Consider the following 9,515-nt stretch of genomic DNA (forward strand, 5'->3'; position numbering starts at 1 on the left):
ATTAGATACTGGCCAAGATTTAACTGAATAGTCTATATCTTATTTACATCATAAATCCATGCAGATCAGACCTGGAAACATCTGGCAATACACTGAGATTAAGCAACTAAAGCTTCCTGAAAAAGAATTACTTTTCTAAGTGTTGATGCTATTGCAATTTACTAATTCATTTTGTAAATCTCTTACAAAAAATATTTATAATTCTCACTATCCTTCTTTTAGCTAAAAAACTGAATGGAAGCTTTAAATCTTTATTTCCAGCAATAACAGAATTTCTACAACTGAAATCTTTTTAATCTGCTACCTTTCAGCCCGAAATACAGACATTTCAAATATGTAAGAAAATTTTTATTTAAAATAAAATGAAAACTAGCAAAATAAAAATAGCAAAACAATGACGCCCCTACTCCAAAGACACACACACAACCTGCAGAATGTAATTAAGCATTTATGGAGGAGATGTCAGGGGGAAAGTTACAGAAAGGAAGGTAGAAGAATGACAAAGACTAAGGTCATATACTTAGAAATTGTGTATTTTCCTAGAAACCAATTAACTAATTATTATTTTCTTTGGTAATAAGAGTTTAAACATTTATTTTCTGGGTATTAATTAACATTTTCAATTGGCATACTCCGATGAAAGAAAACCCTCTCTTTACAAAGTATTTACAAAGTACTGTACCAAGTGCAAATGACAAGCTAATGCAATCAATTATCTAACTAAAATATTTACTCTTATCATTATGTTCCCTAGATTAGTTAACAGCAGTTCCTATAACTGCAACTGTGAATATCTGCTCCCCTTTGTGGCACTCACTACATTCGGTAATTCCTGAACCAGATCATATTTGTAGACCACAGAGGTTGAAGAATGTGGGTATACTGAGTTCCATCATTACTGTCATCAAAACCTGAAAAAATCCAACTAAGTACTAGACCTTCAACAGTCAAAACACTGCATTATAAATAAAGAATTTTATTTTCTGGTTTTGCCCTAGTTAGTGGTTCCTTGTATTTCTGATTCCACACTAATTCCCTAGTTCCCACTGTTAACAGATTGATTTTTTTTTAAGTAGAATGCTTAAAAGACACAGAAAAGAAAACACTAACTATAACACATGCCATAAAGAACTTTTAAAAAAAGACTCCTTTGTGGACTAAAATGAATTCACAAAGATACAGGTATTTGAAACAATTAAAAAAAAAAAATTCTCACCCCCAAGCCTAGAACTAACAATGTTACTTGTGTATAAATTCTATGAAAAAATGTTAAGCTCTTAAACATTTTACAAAATGCAGTTTTCATCTCTTTTTATTAATAAATATGCTAACATTTTTGTATGTTACTTTACATGTAAAGGTTATTAGATCTCTCTAAAATAGTAATCTATAATAACACAACTGACTCATCTAATTAAACATAAAAGTATAGTATCATAAGCTATTTTATAAATCTTTATTCTTATCAAGTAACTCTGAATCAAACAATTTTTACATGCAGCTCCCTGCTTTTCTTAATTCAACCTAAGGTTTAATATTAAGCATCCAAGCAGCTAAGAACACAACCATCCAGTATGAAAAGGTCTGAGACACTTACGGAATCATAATAGAATCCAGTACTGTGATCAAAATACAACCCAGTATTCTCATCGTAACTGAAGCCAGTCTGCGACACAGCAGCTTCTGCTGCGGCTCTCAAACTCTCAGCCAGTGATGAACCTTCTAAGGATGCATTCTCTGTTGCTAACGCAGACGCTGGCTCCTAGATATGGTACAATCATGTCAAATAGGACAAAATCATCCTTAAATAAAAAAAGTAGCAGAATTTGAAACAATAAATAGACCTATAAACTATTTGGAATATAAGACCTCAGTTTCTGCAATGGAAAGGGATGGCTATCAATTACAATTTGATTGCCTTTAAAAAATATGTCAGTTAATTCAAATCTGACCCAGTTTTGAAGACACGAGTGAGTGAGTGACCATTATTCAAAAATAAATATCTAATACCATAGGGAAGCGATCCACAAAATACAGACTGAATTATTCTTTACGACAAATGATCAGGATTCTTCAATAGTTACAGGCTCAAAGGGAAACAATTTTAGAAAACAGATGGGTGAGGAAAGCTATGAATTCTATATAACACATTAAGCAGTTGCCCTGTATAAAGCTTATGGGATCCTGATTCAAACAAACTGTAGAAACTAATTTATAAAGCATTCTAGGAAATTTGACAATGGCATGATGTTAGACATACAGGAAGCATTGAAAGAAGCTGGTGTGAGCATGGTATTGTGGTTGTTCAAGATTGTTTGATTGAGTCAAAACATACTGACAAATTTTGCTTTAGTTTATGTGTACCATACTTTTTTTTGGAACACAATAGAGTAGGAAAACAATTACACATATGAATAAGTTTTAACTTTTGTTTCTCAAAAAGTGTATAATTTACCACATAATTATAGCATGTTTACAACCCTTGCATATGCTGTGATAAAAGAAGGAACTCTATTTTTCTCCATAACAACAACAAAGAACAAGTTACTGTAATTACAGTTCCAAGTAAAGCACTCTATTACCTGTGAATTCGAGGCAAAATGGTCCTCTTGTCCAAGATTTTCTGTTATATCAGTACCAGCATAAGTATCATTTTCTATGTGTGACTGGTCTTTAGAACTAAAAGTAGAAGCTTCAATATCCTTATCTTCCTGAACTGAGAGTTCAGATGCTTTATTTGGAAGATCAACTTCATTATAGTATGTCTGATAGTAATAATCTATTGCAAAAACAAAAAGTGATATCATATTACAATAGCGTATATAAAAAGAAGTTAATTCCAAAACATTGCCAGCAAACACAAAAGAGCACACATTGCATGCAACTTGTATTTTTACAATTATACACATTTTAACAGATTAAAATGAATAGTGCAAGTAAATATGCAGAAGTATATATCTTTGATTCTTATGTCACCTTCAGTACCTGAGCTGTCAAGCTAAAAAGAAAAAAAGGTAAGCAGATTTGGATTTTCCATAGCAAGAGTAAAAAGAGAAAACAGGTAGATAGGTTGTGTTCTGTCAAAAAAAAATTAGCAACTCTTAAAAATATCTAACCACATACCTTAGTATCGTTGAATATCAAATGACAATGGAATAAAGACAACATGTCAAGGGCTCATTTTTCCATCAAATTTCAGTCATGATGCTGACTTTTTAAAAAAACATAATATAATTTAGCTAAGTTGTGCACAGAATAAACAAGGCAAAATTGATTGGGAAAGACCATTTCTTGTGATTTCTATTTCTTAAAACCCAGGTGCTCAGTTATTTCAGAGAAGGCAATGGCACCCCACTCCAGTACTCTTGCCTGGAAAATCCCATGGACGGAGGAGCCTGGTGGGCTGCAGTCCATGGGGTCGCTAAGAGTCGGACACGGCTGAGGGACTTCACTTTCACTTTTCACTTTCATGCATTCAAGAAGGCAATGGCAACCCACTCCAGTGTTCTTGCCTGGAGAATCCCAGGGACAAGGGAGCCTGGTGGGCTGCTGTCTCTGGGGTCGCACAGAGTCGGAAACGACTGAAGCGACTTAGCAGCAGCAGCAGCAGCAGCAGCTCAGTTATTTTGCCTCTCAACATCATGCCATTGATGAGGCCAAGGTTGTAGGCCCACTCTCCTCCCAGAAGGACCTAAGAGACTGACACTGAACTGATACTAAGCGGAATACATCAACAAGAAAACACATCCCCTGGTCACAAGTAAGGCCAGACGAGAGGAGCCAGTTTACAGCAGAGCAAAAACTACTCAGTGAACCTGCCACTGAAAACACCAGCAATACTATGTATTTATAAGAGGAACAATAAGTTCTACTTTCCCATCACAAATCGATGATCTGAAAATACCAACTCATATAGAGAAAAGGCAACTTTGTAACAGCTCTATTTATCTAGAGGTGTATATATATATATTTTAAGTTTAAAGAAAACGTCACATTAGCATGATTTGAAGGTAAAAGTATTCGGATAGCTTCACTATAAGGTGAATACCTGAGATTGACCAAGGAGGGTGGTTCTCTGTTTGCACTTCTACATCAGACTTTTTATTATCTTCGTTTTTCCCACAATGGAGTATTTTACTGAGCTCTTCTACCTGAAAGAAAAAAAGGCTTTAAGAAAAATAAACCATACAGCAATCTACTAATATGTACATTATTCTCCTAATATTACAGTAATTATTTTTCCTGGTAAAAGTTTGGAGAAGTACCAGTATGGGCTAGTTTCCTTTCAGAAAAACTGAAAATACTATAATTGGCTTTCACCTTTTACATCTGCAAAGGGAGATGTTTTTATTCCTATACTCTCTTGCAAAACCTCAGACTATTCCTTCCAAAAATCAGACTGACTACATTAGTAAGACCCTGTGAACAGATTTATTTATTTCTAACAAAATAAGAATGCCTTTATACTAACATTTTAACTGGTCAGCAGCTCTCCCTGAGGAGAATTAAATTACCTAGTATCATTCAGTGTTCTCCACCTGGAATTAACTACTCACTTAAATAATGTCACTCATATACATTAACACACTTTTTTCTTGAAATAGTAATCTTATACCTAAATAACTGGAGCAGAAGGAAACACAGATGACTACCTCAGAGGGGCATCTGGGCTCCCTGTGCCTCACTGAAGGTCAAGGCCGGAGCGCCAGAGTGTGAAGAACACCCATCGACAGACAAGAGCATCCTTATTAGCAACCTCAGTCAGACAGGGTCTCAATCCAAGACTCAGTTCAACTTAGTTCAGTCCAGTTGCTCAGTTGTGTCCGACTCTTTGCGACCCCATGAACGGCAGCACGCCAGGCCTCTCTGTCTGTCACCAACTCCCGGAGTTCACCCAAACTCATACGCATCAATTCGGTGATGCCATCCAGCCATTTCATCCTCTGTCGTCCCCTTCTCCTCCTGCCTTCAATCCTTCCCAGCCATCAGGGTCTTTTCAAATGAGTCAGCTCTTCACCTCAGGTGGCCAAAGATTTGGATTTTCAGCTTCAACATCAGTCCTTCCAATGAACACCCAGGACTGATCTCCTTTAGGATGGACTGGTTGGATCTCCTTGCAGTCCAAGGGACTCTCAAGAGTCTTCTTCAACACCACAGTTCAAAAGCATCAATTCTTCGGCGCTCAGCTTTCTTTATAGCCCAACTCTCACATCCATATGTGATCACTGGAAAAACCATAGCCTTGACTAGACGGACCTTTGTTGGCAAAGTAATGTCTCTGCTTTTTAATATGCTATCTAGGTTGGTCATAGCTTTTCTTCCAAGGAGCAAGCATCTTTTAATTTCATGGCTGCAGAAACCATCTGCAGTGATTTTGGGACCAAAGAAAATAACGTCTGTCACTGTTTCCATTGTTTCCCATCTATTTGCCATGAAGTGATGTAACCAGATGCCATGATCTTAGTTTTCTGACTGCCTAGCTTTAAGCCAACTTTTTCACTCTCCTCTTTCACTTTCATCAAGAGGCTCTTTAGTTCTTCTTCACTTTCTGCCATAAGGGTGGTGTCATCTGCATATCTGAGGTTACTGATATTTCTCCCGGCAATCTTGATTCCAGCTCCTGCTTCATCCAACCCAGCGTTTCTCATGATGTACTCTGCAAAGAAGTTAAATAAGCAGGGTGACAATATACACCCTTGATGTACTTCTTTCTTGATCTGGAAAAGTCTGCTGTTCCATGTTCACTTCTAACTGTTGCTTCCTGATTTCCATACAGATTTCTCAAGAGGCAGGTCAGGTGGTCAGGTATTCCCATCTCTTTCAGAATTTTCCAGTTTATTGTGATCCACACAGTCAAAGGCTTTGGCATAGTCAATAAAGCAGAAATAGATGTTTTTCTGGAATTCTCTTGCTTTTTCAATGATGCAATGTGAGATTATGTTCCTTATAAGCATGAAACTAAAATACAAGCTTCCACATATTTCTTTCATGTTACACAGAGGTTAAAAAGAGAAAGGTGGTAAGACTGATTATATACTGATTATCTATGCATTTCATAAATGATCAGATCTGCTGCTACCACCAAAGCTGGAACTAGAGTGAAGCAAGCAAGGCACCAAAGGCACAAAATTTAAGGAGGCACTCACACTTAGGCTCATCAAAGTTTAGGATAGTACCTGAGAATCAGTACCCCCTTGAATTTTTCGCCTTAGGCTACTGATTGCCTTGCCCTAATCCTGGTTATGGCTACTACTACTATTACTGTGAACGAGATAATTTATTTAGCACGTGCTACATTCTAGGCACTGCACTTGGTACTCTGGATCACATCTCATTCATTCTTACAACCACCTTACAAACTGGCTGTCCTAATCCCCATTTTAAACATGAGAAATTTAAAGAGATAAAGTAATTTGCACAAAGTTTCTTTGACTTCAAAGCCTGTACATTTATGTATTTTCCTGCTAGTTCAACTTCAATTCTCAAGCCAATTTTTTACTACTCCAGATAAACCACTATCTAGTAACTAGCAATGACAGTTAACAAACTCCACCCAACACCAGGGGAGGCTGACTAGAAAGATAGTAAAGAAGAGTCATTACTATCATTAGGAAAGTTACAGCTTTCTGTGCATTTCAATTTTTCATATTAGACAACTATCAAGTTAACACTAATAACCAAAATGCCGGCTCTTCAAAGACTAGCAGAAACATTTTTAGAATCTCTGTAGCAAGAAGAACTTTCACAATTTAGAATTATAAAAGGATTTTTTTTTAAGGCTATCAAATTTTGCTCCCCTTTCCCCACAATGTTTTAACCGTATTAGTAATCTCCTGTAGGTGTCCAAGAAATAGCTGTTGAGTAACCAAACACAAATTTTCTATATCATAATATTAACAACTCCATACAATGGTCACAGAAAGTCACTGCAACTCAGCACTTATTTGCCTAGCTTATTTGACAAAGCATAACAAAGTCTGATACTGTAATTTTCACCCTACATATGTGGTTTTAGGAAATGTACCAATATATGTCAAAGGACAACAGTTTAACTGAAATTAATAATTACATGTTATTAATTAATTACATGTAATTAATATAACTTGTTGGGAAAGAATGCAATAGCCCAAAAAAATCAAGCTGGAAAATTATGCTGTTTAAAAATTCAAGGGGGTACTGATTCTCAGGTACTATCCTAAACTTTCATGAGCCTAAGTGTGAGTTCCTCCTTAAATTTTGTGCCTTAGGTGCCTTGTTTGCATCACTCTAGTTCCAGCTGCAGTGGTAGTAGCAGATGTCTGTCAATTTAAATATTTGCCCTTACTGTATTTTATGGCAAAGAGTTAGCTGTTTAGTGTCTTTAACAAGCAGAGTTCTATCTTCCCGACTTCCACCAGACAACTAAAGATAAATGCCCAGAACCTCACATTAATACATTCTTGTTGTTCAGTCGCTCAGTCGTGTCTGACTCTTCACGACCCTATGGACTGTAGTCCATTAGGCTCCTCTGTCCATGGGATTTCCCAGGCAAGAATACCGAAGGGGATTGCCATTACCTGCTCCACACGATTTTCAAAACCCCCCTACTCACGTCTCCTGAATTGGCAGGTGGATTCTTTTAACCACTGAGCCACCAGGGAAGCCCCCTCACATATCCATAGCGATCAAAACGGTGAAACAGTTTATGGACGCTTAATTTGACTTAACCTTCATCAGTTGGTGCCATCATTCTCATTTTATGGGCAACCAAGGCTCAATCCAAGGCTCAACCAAGGTCGCAAAGAGTCGGACACGACTGAGCGACTGAACTGGAACTGCAAAGCTCAATTTCAGTTCACCCTTCTAGACAATGATAAATGGGGCTCTGATTGCAATTGGTGCTTTACAAACTCAAAAAGTGATATGGAATATTATAAATGTGCCTACTGCCAAGGGGATTTTACAAGTGAGAATGAAAACTCAAGGTCCTTAAGTTCACTTCACGCCCGGCCGCAACTGCAGCTCACGCATTTCATCTAAACCGAGTACCCCAACTCTTAGGTTTGTTCCAAAGGTTCTTGTAATTAAAATAGCACAACTTTTAACTCTCCCAGGTACTCTCTAAAGCAGTCCAGGGCCCTGCCAGGGAGCCCTCCCGAGACGATCCCAGCCCTCGAAGGCCTCGCAGCGGGCTGGGTGGGGCGTGGGGCTGGAACCTGAAGGCGCACCTGGGTGCGGAGCTCCTGGTTGTTGCTCTCGGCGCTCTGGTACAGCCGCTCCGTGTGATGCAGCAGCTTCTCGATCTCCCGCACTTGTCGCTTGCAGCTCCGCAGCTCGCGTTCCAACGTCTCCACCTTGCGCCTCAGCTGGGCCAGCTCAGGCTCGGGAGAGGGTGGCGGCGACGGAGACAACGAAGGCGGCGGCGCCTCGGAGGCCATGGGGTCCGGCGCGAGGCGGCCCGTGGGCGCGGAGGGGGCTGCGCTCAGACCGAGGTGGACGCCGGCAGACCCGGGAGCCAAGGGAGCGCGTGGGCAGCGAAAGGCGGCTTCAGCTCCGCCCGGCCGCGGCGGCCCCTGGCCATGACGCCCTGAAGCTTGTTCCCTGTAGCCCAGAGGGACTGCGGACAAACAAACAAGGGAACAGATAATGGGCACGGCCCAGCCAGGCCGGCTTTCAAACAGTAAAACTTTATTGGTAACTTCCCGTCCAACCGACCCCGTAAGCCCCAGAAACGTTAGACAAATGGGCGGGATAGAGAAGGGACCGAAGCGATCCGGCCGCTTCTCGGCGGAACCGGAAACGATGGTGTTGGCGATGGGCAGGGCCGAGAAGAAAAAGGAAGCGACGGGAGCCGAGAAGGGCCTTACGGCGCACAAGCGCGGGCTACCGGTGGGCGGGGCGGGGGCGGGGCGGGGCGGTACCGAGGGCGTGGAAAGCCAATGCGAAAGCTGCTACAGACTGTAGCCCAGGAGAGATGAGCTAGGTCGAGCATTCTTGCAGGCTTTTACCATCGTACGCTTTCAAAACGTTTTCAAACTTTTTGCATAGAGTTCACTTCCTAGCTGCTTATTTTACAGAGAAGAGCGAATCTCCAAGAAATGATTTGCCAAGAATTAATGGCTCAAGCGGTAAAGAATCTGCCTGCAATGCAGGAGACACAAGAGACGCGGGTTCCATCCCTGGGTCAGGAAGACCCCCTGGAAAAGGAAAGGGCAACCCACTCCGGGATTCTTGCCTGGAAAATTCGATAGACAGAGAAGCTTGGCGGCCTGCAGTCCATGGAGTCTCTAAAGAGTCAGACACGACTTAGCGACTAAACCAAACCATAGAATTAATAGTAAACCAGGACTAAAACGTAGTGTTCTGATGCTCTGCTTGCTTAGTACTTCTGCAGATTCTGTGAGGTTAGGAACCCCCAGTACAAGAAAACAAATTCCTTTAGGTCTGGCTTGCAGAAAGAAGCATCCCTGGTGGGAAAATAAGCAGCAAGATTCTATACAAGCAGGAGAGAAAGTTTTTCTATTATAGTGGATCTA

General features: G+C 40.1%; 1 protein-coding gene across 1 annotated transcript in view; it reads right to left on the reverse strand.

The window, feature by feature from the left end:
* The window catches only part of AGGF1 (angiogenic factor with G-patch and FHA domains 1), a 46,530-nt gene extending 37,739 nt beyond the window's left edge, over positions 1–8,791 (reverse strand). Inside the window, exons 1-4 of the mRNA XM_006051073.4 lie at positions 8,208–8,791; positions 4,049–4,151; positions 2,583–2,779; positions 1,598–1,762 (exon numbers count right to left, since the gene is read on the reverse strand). Coding sequence (XP_006051135.3) covers positions 1,598–1,762; positions 2,583–2,779; positions 4,049–4,151; positions 8,208–8,417 — 675 coding nt within the window. The 5' untranslated portion in view covers positions 8,418–8,791. The remainder of the gene's footprint in view (positions 1–1,597; positions 1,763–2,582; positions 2,780–4,048; positions 4,152–8,207) is intronic.
* Positions 8,792–9,515: the final 724 nt, after the last annotated feature.

The sequence above is a fragment of the Bubalus bubalis genome, chromosome 11, assembly GCF_019923935.1.
Source record: "Bubalus bubalis isolate 160015118507 breed Murrah chromosome 11, NDDB_SH_1, whole genome shotgun sequence".
NCBI classification, from domain to species: Eukaryota; Metazoa; Chordata; class Mammalia; order Artiodactyla; family Bovidae; genus Bubalus; species Bubalus bubalis.